Source organism: Corvus kubaryi, unplaced genomic scaffold (genome assembly GCF_017639235.1).
Source record: "Corvus kubaryi isolate FWS band 111438036 unplaced genomic scaffold, C.kubaryi_AGA036_p1.0 37352, whole genome shotgun sequence".
In the NCBI taxonomy this organism is placed as follows: Eukaryota; Metazoa; Chordata; class Aves; order Passeriformes; family Corvidae; genus Corvus; species Corvus kubaryi.
In genome coordinates this window covers 3,618,996-3,638,513 of record NW_024581114.1, presented here as the reverse complement: position 1 = coordinate 3,638,513, position 19,518 = coordinate 3,618,996, and the positions used below count along the sequence as shown (strand labels likewise).

The window sequence follows — 19,518 nt, the reverse complement described above, 5'->3', positions numbered from 1 at the left end:
GGTGACCACACACCCAAACCCTGTAGCCATAGCCATAACTGCTAGTGACGCTCGTGGTAGTCATCAGAGCTTGGGGATGGGCAGTGCTGGGGTGGCTGGATTCCCACCTGTAGGGCTGAGTGCAGAGGGCTCGGCATCTGCTTGCTTTGCAGTTTTATCGAATTTATTGCTGTTGCTGTACTGATCAGGATGCTTTCAAAACCTGGTAGTGCCACTGGAGTGTCAGGTGCTGTACAAAGTTGAAGGAAGGCACAGCTTCCTCTCCAGGAGAGGGGCCATCCCTCTCCCTAGTGTCAGAGCTGTCTCTTCCCTTCTAATTTTAGCAATGTGGCTGCCAGGATTCACCCTCTCCCTTTGCAGTTTAGGGGCTCCATGATAATCATGTAGTTCTTGACAACTGAAGAGCAGCTGAGGATCACCAAATGTTTCATTGTAGAGCTACAGGGAGGAAACTGAGGCATGGTGTTGAAGGTGCCTGAAGATGTCCTTAAAGCTCATGAAGTGACCCACTGAGGGATTATCCCACCTGGGCTCCATGGTTCTCAACACAACCCATCCCACAGGCTGCCAACATAACCCATCATTGCAAAGGAAACAAGGAGAGCCCATGATGCCTCCTGTCCTGCCCTGTGCTGCCTTTGGCTTGTCTTGCTGCCCTTCCTTTCCTCTTCCTCCTCTGGCACTCGCTGCTGCCAGCAAATGCCCTGACTCCTGCCTGGACAGCCTGAGCTGGCTCCTTTAAGGCAGGCACGCCAGGGGATTGCATGCGGTGCCAGCCTTCACTGTGAGTGCCTCTCCCGCTTCCCCCTTGGAAAGTTTCCTGCCCAATTGTTATGTGCGATCCGATCTGAAAGTTGCTCTCTAAGCTTCTTGTCACATTTTGACTTAATGAAGTGCAACTGGAGTGGGAATTGGGGTTCATCACGCCAGTCTCACTGCGCTCCCTTGTTGTCAGAAAACAGGGGCGGTTGGGGACCGTAATGCAACGCTGCAAGTCGTTATCATTCCGGTCAGTCTGTTTAACACAAAATTAAACAAAGAACTAATTAGTGCCTCATGAATTAATAAATGCGCAGTTGCCGGGTAGGAAGGGGAGGAAGGAAAAAAGGTTGTTGAAGGAAAGATACTGAAAAAGTCGAATTAGGATGTTGTGTCAAGGGGGAAAAAAAAAAACTGAGTCCACTTTGGCAAAGAGTTTGGATCCATTGGTTTCCTTGGAATAAGCTCCCCTCCTCCTCCTCCTGCATCCTGCATGTCTGCTCTGGAGCAGCGATGAATGGCAGGCACAGGGAAGAGGCAGCTTTTCAGTGCTTCTTCAGGGGGGCTCACAAGAAAGATGGGGACAATCTTTTTAGCAGGGCCTATAGTGACTGGACAAGGGGTGATGGTTTTAAACTAAAAGAGGGACAATTTAGCCTAGATATAAGGAGGAAAATTGTTATGGCGAGGGTAGTGAGACCCTCGCGCAGGTTGCCTAGAGAAGCTGTGGCTGCCCCATCCCTGGAAGTGTTGAAGGCTAGGCTGGACGGAGCTTGGAGCAACCCAGTCTAGTGTAAGGTGTCCCTACCTATGGCGGAGGAGTTGGACTATATGACCTTTAAAGGTGCCTTCCAACCCAAACCATTCTAGGACTTTATGATTTTACAATGATGTTCCCTAGAAGCTGGATCTGGGGTCCAGTAGCCAAATACAAATATTTACCCAAAGCAGATGTGGGAGCTAAGAGGTGGGGGGTAGAAGCCCATCACTGGAAAGGAGGGAGACTTCAAAGATGTTCATGGTGGGCAAGTCTCCTCTCTTTGTCTGAAGGCTTTTTTCCTGGGGAAGCCACAATTGACACAGTAACAGTGTGTAATCTCAGATTAACTGTGTCCCAGCAGCCCTCCCCTGCTCCTTGTCCTCTCTGGCCCCCTTCCCATACGGAGCAGTGTGGTGCTGGAGGCTGGCCCGCAGTGGGGCTGGGTGTGAGGGCCATGCCAGACGCCCACTCGGCCTTTCCCACAGGTGCTGTGCTGTGCCACACTGCGAGTGAGCGGGCTCGGCTCTGGCACATTGTCAGGCAGGGAAGCAGAGCTGGGGGAGGGAAGAGTCCATCCTTAAGAGGACATGTCAAGTACAATTAGCGTTATCTGTCTAAATATGTACTGGGAACACAGAATACAAGAGGAGGCCTGGCTGGCTTTAATGGAGACATATGCAAGGTCATATTGCCTCATACAATCCCCCAATCTGATTTGGGGATTACACATTCTAAGTAAATTGGCGTTATTCCTCTTGCATCATTGATAAGCTGAGGCCAAAAGAAGAGGAGTAAAAAAAAAAACAATTAAAAACCCAAACCCAAGAATTGATCATGCACAGGGGTGAGGGAATGAAGGCAGGAAGGCAGAGAGTCACGGGCAGAAAGCTTGGGAAAGAGGGAGAGAACAAAAGAGTGGGAGAGAAAAAACAGTGTGACAGAGTAGCAGAGAAAGCAGTGGAAAGAGCGAGGAAGAAAGGGAGAACAAAGGGAAGAAAAAGGTGGAAGAAGGGATGCCAGAAGGACCGAGGGTGCCAGGGTGGGAGAAGCACCTCAAGTCGGGGAGCTGTTACTCCAGCCATGCCCCCAGCCTTTTTAGCATCAAGATTTGAGTGGGAAAAGAAGGAGCCAGGCTGGTAATGCACCTTCCTCACCCAAGGGGCTCCATTCTCCTGTCCATCCATCCATCTGGAATATCTCACCAGCTCCTTCTTGCTCTGGGTCCCAGCCAACACGTGGCATCTATCTTTGGCAGTGGCAGAGTGACAGGAGGAGGCCGTCCACATGCACAGAGCACCAGGGCCCCGCAACACAGGGGTGAGCCATGGCAGCAGCACAGAGACCCCTGAATCCCTCTCACTTTTGCCCTACAAGGGACCCAAGAGGGTCCCAGAAGGGCTGAGTGGTGGCACACACTGCTGCACCTGGAGAAGGGAGCATGTGGAGAGCCGGTGTGTGGCGTGGACAGCTGGGGCTCCTGGATTCAACCATGGGCACACTGTGTTGTGACCTTGGGACAGTTTGTCATTCTACTGCCACCCTGGGCAGTTGTGAGAGCTGTTTTGGCAGGGCTGCGAAACACAGGTACAGGAATGGGCCAGGTGCCCTTGCCACTGTGCATGAAGCCACCCTGTGCTCATGGCCACCTCCGGGCTCTGGGAGAGGGAGGTCCCTGTCTGACTGCAGAGCAGTCCTCCCCCAGCCGTGAGCTCTCCTCCCACCCTGCCTGCACAGAATAACCCCCTCCAGAAGTCTCATGGCACGGCTTTTATGCTCTGTCACATTTTTGGAACATATGGTTTTAAATAATTCAATTTACTTTTCATGTGTTTTGCTGTGACTTTTTTTCCCCTGTCCCTTTTCTCCTTCCTCCTCACTCTCTGCATTCTCCTGGGTGGAAAATGCACAGATGAATGGATAAGAGGGTTCAGTGACATGTGACCCAGTCCTGCACCCCATCAGCTTGTGACCCACAAGGTGTGCAAGGGAAGCCTCAGCATTAGCCCACAGGTGAACCTCTGGGAAGAAGGGGTCAACAGAGGAAATTTGAAGATTGGGAAGGGAAAAATTTGACGTGGAGCAGAACGCAGCCTTAGATGCATGGACAAAGTATGGAGCAGACCAGCACAAGGTCTGTCTCTGGTACCTAGGGAGCAGGATTCAGGCCAGTAATAGCTGCTCTCTCTGTGAAATTATTCCCAACTCTTATTAGGAGCCTCTTGCACAGAGAAGTGCCATGGGGTGCATGGCACCGTGGGGTACAGCCAGGAGCAGGAAAGCAATTTTTTCCCTTGTGGAGTGTGAATGTCCCGTGTTCTTACCCAGCTTTTATGAGTCTTGGCTCTTACTCAGGTGTGCCCTGTGTGTTAACTGGATCCTTTCTTTTCTCACTCCAGAATGAAGTGAATTTAGAGCTAAAATCGAGGCAAGAAACCAGGCCTTGAAATCTCCGAAAGGTAGGAGAGACTTCAGACTGCAATGGGTATGTCACTATGCCCTCCTGCGTTCTCTTTTCCTCTGTGCCTCTCTCACACTTATGGCCTGCTCACTGTGGCTGTGTCTGCCCTAGAATTTCTGGGGTTGGACTGTTGTTACTCATAAAGAGAGATGGAAACAGAAGAAGGTCCAGTGCAGACATGGCATATGTGTGTCCTAATCCTGTCTTCATCTTTGTACACCAGTTGTTCTGGGCACCTGGTTTTGTCACTGAGGGTTTTCCTCAATTATCTTCTCTGCTGCCTCTATCGTTACAGCTAAAAAAGCGTGTAAGGATTTTGGTGAAAGGGAACTGCTTTATCTTTATCCATGCGTGCTGGGGGAGATGGATGTAAGGTCCTTTCACTGAATAGGGTGCAGTCTCCATCTACTGTGAAGTTTTGCTGAGCTCAGTTCACATAATTCAGATGGTGATGTGCATGTTCTTCTCCTCTTCTGCAACATTTTTATCTATTCAGACTGCAGAACCATGGTGGTAGTGTGGAAGCAGCTCTGTGCCTCCAGCAGAACCCAGACTTTCCTGGGTTTTCCCTTTACCTAGACCCTCATGGTCTGTCTTAGAAGAAAGCTTCACAGACTCCTAGACATGGATGGTCACTTAGTCTATGCCTGGTAAGAGTTAGAGGTCTAGAGTCCAGGGAAATGGAAGATGATTTTGTCTCTTAAATGCCTTCTCTCCATGTGCTGGATAAGACACTCCCTCTGCCACTTCAGATAACGGTTGCTGAGAAGTCCTTGCCACACTGAGGCAGTTCCTGCTGTCCCTGGCTTTTATTCCTGGCCCCAGGAGGACCATGAAGTTCCTTGTGTGTCACCTGAAGGGTTCCCACTCTCTCCCCATGTCTCTGCTCTGTACCCCCTGCATCACCAGACGCAGCTGGCCTCTTGCATTGCTCCCCTCCATCCCCAGGCACCAAGACAGGTCTGAGGGCAGGACAGGCCGTGGGGAGGGTGCAAAGTGCTCTGCCCTGTGAGACATTACTCAGAGGTGCCAGGAGCACTCACTGCGGTGTGTGCGCTTAGAGCATCACTGCAGCAGTGGGGACCCTTGATGCCCAGTTTTGGGGAGCTTATGGACTGAGTCTGAGCAGCATCAGAGGGGCCCAGGCTGGCTGGGGTGGGAGGGGGCCCCAAGCTGGGCTTGGCAGTGTCAGAGGTGACCGGTGGAAGGCCAGTGTTATGTAAATACTGCTGCTGTAACATGGCAGGCCTGAATGGCCCTATGCGTCCATCCATCATTGCTGGGGAACAGAAGCCTCCCTGGGAGCATGGGGGGCCAGCAGTGTGGGGCATGCAGACACAGGCAGCATGTGCCCTACTCATAAACTGTTTGTTTTCTTTTTGTCTCTCTCGTTTCGGGGCACCCCACCGAGAGCAACTCTCCATTCTGTCCTTGCAACCTCTCCCCCAACCTTCCCCCACCACTTCAGGCCTTCCTTTTCCTCCCTTCTTTCCCCGGCCCTTAAAAAAATGGAGGGGGAAAAAAGGGGGGAAAAAAAAGTCCCCCAGTTCACATTGCGGCTTCTTTCTCTGACTTCAAAGGCTCCTCATCATTGTTTGGGATCGGCAGGCAGTGGCCCTGAAAACGTGATCACAGCCGGGCACAGTGTAGGTCACCACTGAGCGCCATGCTCCAAGTGCTGAAAGGAACAGGCAGATTCTTCCCTTTTCATGCTTCACAACCCTGGTTACAGCGCTCTGCCTTGCCCGCGTGCTCCTCGCTGCATGGCTGTTCTTGCTCTTTTCTCCTCCTTTTCCTCCCACCCTCCCTCTCTCTGTTTCTCTCAGGTCCCTCATTTCTCCATTCGTTTGCTTTCATCCTGCCCTTCTCTGTGCCCAGCATCACACACTTTTCACACTTTCTTCTATTCTTTCCATTACTTTTCTTCCTCACTGTCTCCTGCCTGGCACTGCTGCCACTTCTCTCTGTTATATGAATCACTGTTTTATTTCTCCCTTTTCCCTCTTCTAAAGGTCAGGTTGGAGGTTGATTTCCTCATGCTCCCTGCTCCTGTTTAGTAGCAGCCTTCCTCTGACATTTGCCCGCATTTCTGTCTTCGCCTGTGATATCTCACTCGCTGTGCCCAAAACTACGGCAGTTCTTTAATTTCTGGATTAGTCCTAGAAAGCTGACAGCCCTCCTTGCAAAGGTGTGAGCCAACTGCTTTCGTGTGCAGTGGGTTTATCCCCCAAAATTTAGCATGGCCTTGCATGGGGAGACAGCACACAGTGCCTGCCAGCAGTGTCAGCTTCCAAACTTGTTCTTTGGCTTTGCTGGTTAACCTGAAGGAGTGAGTAGGTATGGTTCGTGTTGTAGATGGATTTGGAAAGCCAGGCTCTGATTTCATATATATCACAGGGAAACATTTCTGTCTTGTAGGTCTAACGTGGAACATGACACTGATGGTAGTGCTGAGGGCAGAGTTAGGCAGGGATAAGGCAGAGGAAAACAGGCCCAATGGTTTGAACGGGCATCCCAGAACACTTCCTCAGTGGACTTCAGTGAGGGAACAACACTTTGTTGTGCTGAAGCTTGGGCACGTTTGGCAGCACAGTGAGCCACAGCCAGATGGCAACTCCCTGCCTGCAGAACATCTCCCATCAATATCTGGAGCGTCATTTTGCAGCAGGGGAATAGCCCAGGACTCTGTGCCCCTGCAGCACCCATCCAAGGAACAGCCACCCTCTCTCCACCCCCAGAAGCAGAGATCATGATGCTTGTGCCTCTGGTGATTTGTGAGGTTGTTTTAATGCCGAGGAGCCCACCAGGACTTGTCTCTTGCTAAATAGACATATTAAGGGACATTGCAGCAGGGGTTATAGAGTAATAATTTGTTCTAATGAGCTGGTGTCACGTTCTCCCTGGCTGAGCTGTGCCCGAGCAGGGGCTGTGGTAGGAAGGGGCTGCGCTCACTGACCTGTCAGCCCAGGTTAATGAAGTACTGCTCCACTTGGGGGTCAGAGAGCAGGAGTTCAGCCAGTCAGCAGCGGCTCGGGGGGCCAGAGGGGAAGGATGGGGCTCTTCCCTGAGCTGAATGCCCTGGGGAAGGCCTGTGCCATGCTGGACGGAGCAGCAGGATGTACGCTATGGCACTGGGATCTCCGTGCTGTGATGGTGGCTTGAGTGCCACAGCCTCCTCATTAAACCATCTGCAGGCAGGGATGAAACCACTACAGCTGGGCACTGGCTGAGGCTTGTCCTCTGGCCTTGCAGGAGAGCCCAGGGTGACACACGTGGAAGGAGGCTGGAAAAGTGAGAGCACTTATGTTACAGATGCTTACAGGCACGAGGGGATAGGTGCAGGGAAGTGGCCAGTGGTGATGACCAGTGTCTACCTAGGAAGTCTGCAGAGAGATGGTGCTCATCCTTATCTTTGTGCACAGTGTTATGAACAGCCTGAAGTTCTCTTTGTCCTTCCTGTTCCCTCTTTCTCCTCCCTTTATGCTCCCCCACGGCTTGCTGAGATCCTTTGCCTTGCAAATCTAATCAGTTTCTTCCATGCCTTCTGAGTACCTGGGCAGGAAGGACACCGGAACTTTTGCCAGTCCCCCAGCGACCACCCTTAGGGAGCAGGTTGGTGGCAGGACAGCCTGGGCAGCTGTAGTTTGAGCAGGACTCCACATTCTGCAGGAGAAGCCATGAACAGGGAGTCCTGGCCCAGCTGCTGCCTTGGGGACCCATGGCCTGCCTCGTATCTGTGAATGACACTACCCCATCCGTGCTAGAGGAGGATGGTGCCCTTGGCCGCACCAGCACCCTGAGGTCTACAGCACAAGTCCTGTATACTGTCTTCCTCCTTCTCCTCCTCCCACTCTTTGCTCCCCCCCTGCTTCTCTTTGCTTTTCCCTGTCTCCATCTTTCTCTCCCTTTCATCTACTCAAAAGGCTTTACTCTACTTCCTTGTCACCCTAATTGATTGCATTAACCTTTCAGCGTATTGGATTTCCCCAGCACCGTGCAGAGAGCACTGTGCAATATGCTTATAATCCGGGCTGTAATGGACAGGGAGCAGTCAACGAGCCCCTGCTCCAACAGGTTCTGCTGACAACTTCTTCTCAGGGAGGGGGAGAGGAGTGAACCGGTGGGACCTGGGGCATGGCTGTCCTGCAGCCCATGCAGACCCAGCCTCAGTGCTCCCCCCTGAGCAGGCTTGCGTTAGCTTGTGAGAGTGGAGTCCTTGGAAAAGGGTCCAGCTTGGGAAGCAGGGAGAAGATGTTATATTTGACCTATTACTTGTAATTTTTCCTAGTGTTTGAGCACAATTCTTCCTTATCTGCTTGGTCTACAGTTTTCTTCCATCTGTTCAATACTAAATTAATGTACACTTTACATTTAGGCACTTGTTGCTAGTGGCAGGATGAGAAGACAGTATCATGGAATCTTCCTGTTTTCACATCATGCTTGCCTCTGCCTTTTCCTTTAGGATGAGGATACAAGGGAGATGGACATTTTTCCTCAGATTTCAAAGAAAAACATAGGAATATTGTGTTGATGAGAAAGACAGCATCAGGATGCAGAGAGATCAGGAGACAGAAGCCCTCAGTTATATCTCAGGCTTGGCCTTGGATAAATCCTCTCACACCTCATTTTCACCCAGGATGTCGGAGGTGTTCTTTCAGTGCTGCAGTCTGCAGGAGGGTTGGGGAAGATGCAGGGCAGTTATTGCTGCTCACTGAGCAAGGGATGAGAAAGTGGCTGCAGACAGGCAGTGAAGCTACACGGCCAAGTGTAACTGCTCACACTGCCTGCGAGGCAGGAAATAAACCCACAAGGTCAGTGGCAGGAGCATGTGAAGCTGTGAAAGGCCTGGCAGACTGCTGGTGGCCAGGGCAGAGCCAAGAGATGCTTTGGCATCCTTCCTTTTAAAGGACTGGAATGATGGATCTGCCATAGTCTCCTGGCCGTGGTGCCCCCTTTAAAGCCTCCTCGCCATAACCTCAGTTCAGCACAATGCTTTGAGCACTGGGTTGAGTTTTCCTTAAGCTAAAATTATTTAAGCAAATATTTAGGAGTTGTTTTGTTTGACATGGACCATAGGATGAGACGTAGACTCTTGTGAGACCCTTTTGTAGGTCTCCTTTTCAAACAGCATTTAGCACAAGGTGGTTCTTCATTTATGGTTACAGGTCACAGTGTAAAAAACAGCAATAGTGGAAGGGTTGCTGGTAACTTCATAGATCTTTAGTTCAAGTTACTTCATTTTGTTAAAAGCAGTTACTCTGTCTCTTCAGAAGGTGCCTACTCTCCCCAGGGGATGGCCTTTAGAAACTTTGCAAGTACCTGAGCACACCAGGAGGAGGGGACAGGGCTGTACCGTGCAACCTAAAGGTAAATCCCCAGTTTTTCCAGGAAGGAACATGAAATGACAGGAGTCAGAGGGAGGAAAAACTTTATTCCAGGTGATCATTCCAAAAAGTGGAAGGCTCCTTACAAGCCAGGAGGTAGTTAGGGAAGGGACTTTATTTTTAGGTTAAATAGAGAAGAACTAGGAGCAGGAAGCAAAGGATGAGAAATTTAAAAGAAGCTAGAGAGAAAGCGTGAGGGAGAGCAGCACCTCCTAAATGGAAGGGTAAACAGGCACTCCGAGGCATTAACTTAATTGATTGTTCTGCAACAGGCTGAACGCTGTGTTACTCTGTCACCGTGGCAACAACCCAAAAAAATTGTCAGCCTGTTTGGATGAAGTGAAGCGAAACGTTCTCTAATTTGCGGTGATCCGGGTGTTTGTTTTCCTTCCAAAGGGGCGGGGGGCTCTATTGATCTATTGTTTGCACAGAGTTTTTTTTTCATGGTGATATGGGGAAAGCAGGAGCTGGGGCAGGTGAGGCAGCAGGGGTGTCTCTGCTGTCTTTCCACAAATCTGCCAGGCCATGTGAAGCCAGCAGAGGCTCCAGTGGTAGGAACCATCCCAAAGAAGCTGGAGGACAGGGGAAAGTGTTTGCATGTGAAGAACTTGTGCCAAAAGCATTTGGCTGTGATAAACTTGTGCCAGGGCTACTGCTTTGGTCCATCCTGTTCTCATCCCTTTGGGCCCTTGCAGTTCACAGAATCATAGAATCACAGAATGATGGAATATCCTGAGTTGGAAGGGATCCACATGGGATCATCAAATCCAGCTCCTGGCTCTGCCCAGGACAACCCCAAAAGTCACACCAGTTCCGTCTGTATTGGAGTCTCTGGTGTTAGGTGGAGTCAGCAACAACTGCCTCAGGGACAAGAGCAGCTCTGTCCCCCTACCAGCACCCTTTCTACATCCATGCTATTCTGTTCCATGTTACGTGTGCAGACCTGTGTCTATGCTTGTGAGAACATATCATTACACACTTCGGGGAGATACAGGAATCGTGTTTATCCTTATCCCCACATCTGTGGGGACATAACAAAGTCCCTGCTTTGAGCTCTTTGTTGCAGCAGAGATGAAATCCCTGGGCCAAAGGAGGAGGGATTTTGTCTCCTGGGATATGGGGTCAATCTGCTCCAAGAGGCTGTGTGGGACGGGAGATGGGGATGGACACAGTGGGGTGGGTGACTTGCTGCAGGCACAGCTTGGGGCAGAGCCAGGGGAGCCCCACAGATGGGAAGAGGTATCATAAGTTGTGCAGCGACTTGTGCACCTTGTCAGCAGCGTCTGGCCCTGCACAGCCCTGGGGGCCAAGGAGGAGCTCCTGGGGATGCCACTCGCTGTCAGCACATGCTTGGTTTCAGAGTGAAATGGCGCTGCAGCACTTGCTTCACCTGGGGATTGTTCAGGCAGAATGGGAAAGCGCAGGGGACTAGGGAGCAAGCCCACATGGCCAGGGGTGAGCAGCAAGGCCTTGTGCCAAAGATACGATGCTAGGAGACAGAGGCTGTGGCAGGGGAGGGGAGAGCTGGCAAAAAGGTGCCTTACAGGTCTGCAGTAGGGGGAACAGGCAGCAATGGCCCAGAGCCAGTGGGAGGGTGAGTGGCAGAGGTGGCTCTGGGCCAGCAAAGGAGAGTAGAGTTTCCTCATGAAGGGGGATCAGTAGGAGGGACAGGCTTGACCTTCCTTGTGCTTGGCCCTGCAGGGAGGTTTCATCCTCAAGTTTGGGGTTTTCTGCACTCTCGCGGCATTGGGACACCCTGGGGGCAATCCCATGTTACCCATACAGGCTGATCATCCTTGTTACTCCTCAGCAGTGCCCCAGCCTATGCACAGCTAGTCCAGCTGCTGCACAAGGGCACAAGATTTCAGGGAGAGCTGTAGAATATGTTGGTGTCAACTGCTGGAGGGTGTTGCTTTGTGGGGTATGCAGGGGCAAAACCCCACAGTGTATTCCTGTGCTCTTCTTGCCTCCCTCCCTGCTCCTTTCTCTGTTGTCTTAGGGAGTTTTCCTCCTCTGTACTGGTTTTGCTTTATCACCTTTTCCCCCTTCTCTCTCTCTTCCCCTGTCCTCTATTTCATTCTTTCCATCCAGTTTTTACCTCTTCTGCTCTGTTCCTCTTTTTCACAGTGTAGATGTGGGTTGGGGATAAGTGACTGTGGCTGGTGGGTGAACGGTGTTCTGAGGCACCGTGTCCTGCTAGGGCACCTGCCCCCATGCTCCTGGTGGGTGCGTGTGGGTGGGGTACCACGGGCATGGGAGAGAGGAGTGCTGCATGTCTCCTGGGAGAAAGCTGAGCTGCCAGTGAAAGTTTGGTGGTTATCAATGTCAGGAGAAGCTAAATAACCCTGTAACTGGTATGAAGGTGAATTCACGGTCTAGTGAGCACTGAAAATAGGAAAGGGCTCTGAGACAGGCAGAGTGTGGAGAGCAGAATACAGCTCGCCCATGGCTCAGGGAGTGGTGTGTTGCTGGAGCAGTGCGAGGACATGTGCTGATGCCATCCAGATCATCAGCCATGGCAAACCGCCTTCTGGGGGACTGGGCAGGACAGGGAGGGTGCTCAGGACTGCAAGTTTGGAGACAAATGAGACGTGTACACATTGACATGGCAAGAACACCCTCAGAGAATGTCTGTGGGCAGCCACATCTGACTGCACAGCCCTGTAGACATATGTGGGCAAGTGCCACTGTGTGTACACACGGTGCCACAAGGCCGTGCATGTCCATGTGCACAGACGTGCAGACAGCCGTACCCACACAGGCAGGTACACACCTCTGCGTGTTGTCCTGCATGGAGGTGCTTCCACAGCTCCGTAAACGTGGGGTCACAGGTGCACCCAAGCTGCCAGTGCAGTGCTCTGCCACCTGTGTCAGCTCCCAATCATGCCAAACTCCTTTTTGCTGTAACTACACTCCAGTCAAGCAGCACAGACGGATTTATCCCAGCATATCTTGGATGTCTGTGCAGTTGCCTGCTGTGAGCAGGAGAAGACTTGCGGGAAATCTATTTTCCTTCCAGCTGGGAGAGGCTGATGCCTTGGAGAACCAGAAGATATGCAGAGAGGAAACCCCCTTCAGCTCTTCACCTGGAGCTGGTAATCTCCTTGCACCAAATCCCTGGAACAGGGGAATTGCATTTTAAGCTCAGCCAGTGGTGATTTAGTGTTAGACATTTGCAAAAGAGACTTTGATTAATTCGTAGTAAAATCAAGTAGCACTTGGGTGCCAGCACCACATTCCAGGGTGAGACAGCGACCAAGGTGCGCGCTGGGCAGGCTGCCAGGTGCCTGAGCAATCCCCGCGGAGGTGGCAGCGCCATCCAACCCACAGCCTCTCCCTGCTTGGGCTTCTTAATTATTAATTTATTTTTCTCCCTTCCTTGGCAAAAAAATACTATTTGGTAACGACCTCAAATTGCAAAATGCTGATGATTTGGAGAATGTGTCACAGAAGCTCCAGGGTGATAAAGGGGAGACCAATCCCAGCCAACAATCCGGCTCAGCCAGTTTGCCTATTTATTAAAGAAAAAGCCCAGATCATTAACTTTTTTGTTGTTGTTCTGTTTGCGGGCAACTCCCTGCTGGCAACTTTCGGGTGCCCAGTAAATTAAACCAAGTATCGGCCTGGTTCAGGGCAACCTGAGCTTCTATTTAGAGCTGTGAGAAAACTGGCTTCGTTTATGTTAGCACGTGAATAAACCCTTTAGGGTACCACGCAAACGTGCTCTCTGGCATAAAAGCAGCGTTGGAAAATCCTTACTCTTGCTGCCTCGTGGAGGGTCAGGTATTGTAACTGGAGAGCTGAGCTTCCGTTCTCCTCCCACTACTTGTTCGCACAGTTAATTGCCCCTCGACACCTCGCTGTGCCATGCTGGTCCCCAGAGAAGCAGGGCTGGAAGAGAGCATCTGTAGGCACAGGCTTTGTTGGTTTCCCCATTTGCCTGCTTGGTTTAGTTGTTGAATAAAGAACAGTTTAGGGATGGGCTTGCCTGCCTGGTGTCTCTGTGAACTCTGAGAGTCCCCTGTGCTATCAGGGAAGGGTGATTACGTCCCCCTCCTCTGGAGCATCCCACGTGTTTGCTGAAGTAGTGCTTCAAGCTAAATCAGTTTGCTGAGGGCTCCAGCTTCCCTTAATTCAGTGTCAGGACCGGGCTTGCATGGCCATTATTCAAGAAGTTTTATCAGAAGCACAAAGCTAGCATCTGCCCTCCTGCTTCCCTCTGGGCATCACCAGCTCTCCTGCCCTGCCTTTGGCACACAGAGACTCAAGGGACTGCCTCACCGAGCCCATCTGCAGGCAAAACTCGTTCCAGCTCCTAGAGAGTCTCGGCTGTTTTACTAGCTGCGGGAGCACGGTGGCTTGTCGCTAGTGCCTGGCACAGCAGCTCAGAAAACCTGCCGCAGCCGAGGAGCTCGTGAGGGAAAAGGGAGCAAAGACACTACTCAGATTGCTAGCCTCTCCCCTCTTCCAAGCCAGCTTGCTGAGCTAGGGCTGGACTTTAGGTTTTAATCTCAGCTGATATCCACACACTTTCTCTCAGAGGTAGCCACCTTCTTCCCTAGGCCTGGCTCATGTCCCGCCACACTCATTTCTCTGGTGAAGCTTGCCCAGACCCGTGTTCACGTGGGTGATGATGGGAGGAGAAGGGTATTTTTCAAGGTTTCTGCTGGGTTTTTTTCTTCTGAAATATAAGGATGTGCAATTTTTTTAGTTTCAATTTAGCATTGGAGAATTTTATAATTTAGTAATTAAAATCTCTGATAGGCTTTAGAAATTGCAGCTAATTGAATTTAATGGGAAGATGATTTTCAATTTTATTTGATTACCCGGACCCCTGGCATTGGTATTTATGGGAAAAAAATGGGAAATGTGCTGTGTGGGCTAAGATGGCATAATTGAATTAGGGCTAATCGGATTTCTTCGTCATGAATTTCACTATAATTTTCCTATAATTTTCCATTAGATATCTAGTTTACAAATATTCACAAAGAAATGAAGCTCTTTCGGAATGGAGATTGCTGGCTAACAGGATTACAGGGACGATAGCTCGGCACTGCCAGCCCGGGCTCCTTCAGTAATGCAATCGCTGCGTCTGCCTCACACTTAGCGCCCGCCGATGCTCCCCGCACCCTCCGGCCCTCTGCCAGGGCTCCCGGGGGCCGCGCCTCCGCCGGGGCTGTGCAGCCTCTGCACGGCGGTGCCCAGATGCCACCGGCGGCACACGGGCTCCGGTGCCCAAGCACCGGGGGCCTCCCGCCGGCGCTGCGCCTGCGTCCCCGCCTCGCTCGGAGCCACTCGCATGCGGTGCTGGCACATCGCCTGTGTCAGCAGCGTGGAAGCTCGGGCAGCCCAGGCAGGGCCAGCCCACGCGGGTACACGCGCAGCGCATCTCGGGCAGCTCTCGGAACGCAGCCACCACCAGCTCGCGTACGAGGGGACGCTTTGCCTTCCCTCCCTGTGCTGTGGTGAGGATCCTGCTGTCACATTCCGAAGGAGGAAGAGCAGTCAGTCCTCACTGTGTGCAGTCCTGGGTCTGCTGCCCATTTCTTACCTCCTCCATCATCTCCCCTCATTGTCACTTCTAATGAATGAGTGACTGCTCCATTGGGGACACTCCCTGACAGTGCTCTGTAGCTGCCTCAGTGCCCCACTTCTGCCTGTGATGGGGCAGGTAGAGCAGAGCAGACAGTGTGCCAGGTCCCCTCTGCCTTCCCTCTTTTCTCCTCTTGCCCCTGCCCAAGCCACACCAAATCCAGAGTGAATTTATGTAGACCAGCCCTACTCCACAGCGTCAGTCCTGTAAAATCCAGCCTGTCTCTTGACCTGCCCCATCTCTGTTACTTGCTCAGCTGCATGTTGGGAGCCTTTACCAATGTGCCCGACCCATGTCAGGACAGAGCTGCTGGGGGAGCACGTCATTGCCCTGTAGAGTAAGTAGGGTAGCAACTCCTCGCTACCCAGTGCCCCTTGGCGTCTCCGTGGCATCAGGCCTTCCACATGTGTCCAGAGCAGGATAGTCTCTGCTAAAATATCCATGACAATCCAGCCCTGTACTGGGTGCCCAGGTGGGCACGCCAGTGTGCTGCAGGACCATGCACAGGGCTTCCCACATCTGTGCATTTACATGTGACTCTGTGTGTGTGCACATGGCTTGTGCTCACATTTTCGTTTGCATCCAAGTGTGTCTCTGCAGGAACGCAGACTGGCTTGCACATCCTCTAGACAGAAGTCACCGTTTCGTTTTGCGCTTGCCCCGTGCTCTGTAGGAATAGGTCTTGCCCAGACTGGGACCCATCCTTGGGCAGCAGTTTCCCATCCCAGCTGTCTGCCTTGCCAAGCCTGGGCTCAGGGGCTTTGTGGGGTTCAGGGTGGTATTTGCTGGTTTTTCAGGCAAAGCACCTGCTTTTGAGTGCCAGGTACCTTCCCTGTTGGACCTGATGCCTGGGTACGACTATGCCCTTACCTCCTCACCCCAAAATCCCCAGGCTGCACTTTTAATTGCTGCAGTAAATTGTAACTAATTGTTAGTGCATTCAAACCCCTGCCACTCCTTCCCCCCAAGTCGTCCTGGGCCCCTGTGGAGCACATGCCGTGTACCTTCAGTGCTGTATGGCCCGTTCCCAGTACAGTCATTCCCTCTGGGCAGTGGTCAAGAGGTGAGCGGCACTGGCTTCCAGCAGATGCTGGAAGCTGTGGAGTGCCCGGAAAAGCAGTAGCCACATGGTGGGGAGCTGGTGTCAAACAGTTTGAGTAAGGCCAAGGAACAGTAAATGGCAGAAGCACTCCCAGCAGAGCCCTCCCCAGCACGCTGAGACTTAGCACAGCTGCTTTGGCAGTGGCTTCTGGGAGCCATGTGCCAATAATGTGCTTGAAACTGAATTGAGAAGGAAGGAGGGAAAGAGAAGGAAAGGGAAAGAAAGCATGGATTGTCTGCTCCTGCCGCCCAGGCCCCGAGGCCTTTGGGCACCTCCCTTGACGAAACAGAAATCAAACAAAATTACAGAAATAGGGCAAGAGCATTTGCCTAATAGACTCCCCAAGCAGGAGCAGGAGGAGGGGCACAGCACTGCCAGATCTCCAACCTGCAATCTGAGAGCCAGCACCCTGATCCCACATGAATCCAGAGCACAGTCCCGGGCCCCCAGGCCAGCTCCAGCTAAGGAGGGAGAAACTGCCAAGAAAATGGGCTAAGCATAAAAAACAAAGGTAGAAGAGACACAAAAAGGGGGATGTCCCACATCTCAGTGTGACTCACCCTCTGCTCAGCCCTGGCACACTGTCTGTGGGGAAAGCATTAAACTGTAATAATAATAAATTAATCATCCTTCCCCCTCCCATTGCACTTTTCATCTGAGGAGCTCTGAGCACCTGGCAAACATTAATTACCAAGAGCTTCTGATGCCCCTGGGAGGGTGGAAAGGGACACAGACAGATCTCTTCACCTGCCACAGAAGGGCAGACGTGGCTGGAGCGGATGGGGCAGCTCTCACCACGGCACAGCAGCACAGTTCAGAGCAGGGTGAGGGGTGCTGCCTTCCCTCGAGTGCTCCTGGAGAGCAGGGGGTCCGGGAGCCTCTTCACGCCAGGGAACGGTCAGAGGCAGCTTTTCCTCAGAGTGGATCCATACCCCGGAAGGACAGGGGAAGGAAGGGAGATGCTACCCTCATGGGGGCACAGGAGCAGAAAGCTTCAGAGCCCTTGAGAGAGGAAAGAACCAACTTTCCTTGGGTAAGAGGCAAAGGAGGGAGTATGGGGAAATAAAAACCTGATCCTGTGACAGGAGATCGCTGAGATAGAAAATCAGGCCTTGCCATTGCGTCAGCTGCAGGGTGTGGATTTCACCTGAAAAAACACCTTGGCAAGTTGTTCCTGCAAGGAGGAGTGGGAGGGACAGTGGGAAGTCTGTGGAGGGGATCCTCCAGGTGTGTTTAGGTTGTGTGTGTGGGTTCATGCGTGTCATGGTGTATGGATAAGTGTGTATTTGAATGCCAGTGAGCACAGAGTATCATTTTCTTTGTGGAGAGCATATGCATGTTGTGTGTGCATGCTGGGATGGGAGGGGTGAGGAACATTTGTATACTGATGTGTGAACGTGCTCAGCTTGGTGCACGTAGGAGAACAGGTATGTTTAGAGGGGCTGTGTATGTGTAGTGACATATCTGTGTGAGAAAGTGTGTTCCCGTTGGTGAGGAGTTGGAGATACAGCTGGGGCCCACTCTCTCAGGGAACAGTGGTGGTGAGCAGAACTCCCACTCCTTAAATATTAGGTTCACAGGAGAAACAAAAATGAAGAAATCTGATGTAAAGTGCAGTGAACTTATGGGACCTGTCAGCAAACTCAAACGTAGAAGGAAGCATTGAGTCCAAACCGAGCTATTACAGAGCCTGCACAAGCAATCCTGTTCTGTCCATTACTTTGCAGGGTGGGATATTCCTTGGCAGGTGCTGTAGTGCCTGACTCAGGCGTAGGGACCAGGGCAGGCTCTGCTGAGGATTGTGGGTGATGTTGGCTGGGCTGGTGCCTTCGCTGGGGCCCAGTGAAGTGCAGACAGGCAGGATTTTAAAGGCAGCACCAGATGACAGTGCTGATTGGAGCTTGTGGCGTGGCTAGAAACCAGTGAGTGGAGAAGTTGGGGCAATGCTGATAAAAGTTCTTCCCCGTGTCTCTTAAGGCAGGAGCTTGACTGCACCAGGTGGGAAGGTGAGGCCTGTACAGGGCTCTGTTCAGGAGTGCTGCTTGTCTGGGCAGCCCCCAGGCAGGGCACACTTGCCTCCTGCCTGACACTGCTGTCCCCACGTGCTTCCTGGCCTGGAAGGTCCCTGGGTGGCTCCGTTTCTCTACACTTTGTTTAGATTTTTTTCTGAGAGAAGCCAGAATATTTGTGGTTTCCACAAATGACTCCCCTCTCCTCTTCCCTCTCCCTGCCCTCTGGCCTGCTTCGCTGCCTGTGCATTTTTGCCCATGGAAAAGCAGCACTGCTGAGGTGACGAGCTGCAGTTCGTGTTGCGTCTCTGGGCTCAGGACACTATCTGGGTGCAGCACATCCTGGTGCATGGAGCCAAACACACCTGAGCACCTTCCAGCCCTGTGACTAACCTGTCTGGCCACTTCTGGCGAGTCACTTCCCTCAGTAGTGCCTCAGTTTCCCCATCCCTAGTGGGGTAATGATGCTGGCCTCCTTTGGGAAGCACATTAAGTTCTGCTTATAAAAAGGATTTAAGTGCTGGTAAGTCCATGGGCAGCTCCATGTGAGCCCCGATGAGGAGCCCAGCTCTGCCAAAATCCTGGAGCCGAACGTGGTGTGTTCACCAAAACAGCCTACAACCTGCTCAAAATACCTATTTAATCAGGTAAATCATCTGCTCGTTTGTTTTAAAGAAAGAGGCTTATATCTGTGTTTACCCAACACGCCTCTCAGAACCTCCCTCGCATTCTTTGCTACTTAGAAAAATAAAGCCACAAAAAATGAGGAAATTCACTGCAAAAGGGCCCCCTTCCCCCCGCCTCCCGTGGGCCCGGCGTTCAGGGGTAGAACGGCGTAGAGGGTAGAAGGCCATTGGGCAAGAGGCGTCCAGGGTTGTGACACCCGCAGGTGGCGGCCACCAGTGCCCCGAGAGCTCCAGTCCTCCTCGGTGCGCGCTCCGCACCGGATGGCCGAGCCCGGACCCGCGTCGGACGGCGGTGCCGGGACAACCCACCGTGCCCCTGCCCGCGGGTCCTGCTGTGCCCGTTACCCGGGGCACCGGGGCAGCTCGTCCGGCCCCGTACAGCCCCCTCCATCCCCTCGCGGTTTGCTCCGCGCCGGCGGCTCCGTTCCTGCCGCTCCGGGACTTCCGCGGCCACGCGTGGGTGCCGCGCTCCCCGCCGGAGGAGCCAGCGCCGCGGCGGCGGGGGGGGTGGCGGCGACGGCCGGCAGCGATGGCAGCGGGGCACCGGGGCCAGGCTGGTCCCGGCGGGCGGCCCTGCGTGCGGGGCAGCCCCGCGCTCCTTCCCCGCCGTGCCGGGACCACCGCGGGGTGCGCGGAGGCCGCGCTCCGGATCCGCCCAAGGTAACCCCGCCGCCGCTGCCCCCCGACCCGACCCGACCCGACCCGTCCCGGCCCCGCACCTGCCCCCGGCGGCGGGCCCGGCGAGGGGGCGGGTCCGCCGGCCGCCA

The 19,518-nt window shown here is 52.8% G+C and overlaps 1 protein-coding gene across 5 annotated transcripts in view; it reads left to right on the top strand.

The window, feature by feature from the left end:
- CASZ1 (castor zinc finger 1) overlaps nt 1-19,518 on the top strand; it is a 164,756-nt gene that overhangs the window by 54,326 nt on the left and 90,912 nt on the right. For 2 of the 5 annotated variants that reach the window (XM_042032201.1, XM_042032197.1), the window contains exon 2: nt 3,916-4,001. The exons of 2 other annotated variants lie outside the window; for them this stretch is intronic. In XM_042032201.1, the coding sequence (XP_041888135.1) occupies nt 3,998-4,001 (4 nt within the window). In that variant the 5' untranslated portion in view covers nt 3,916-3,997. The remainder of the gene's footprint in view (nt 1-3,915; nt 4,002-19,518) is intronic. One more of the 5 variants, XM_042032198.1, reaches the window with a different exon arrangement.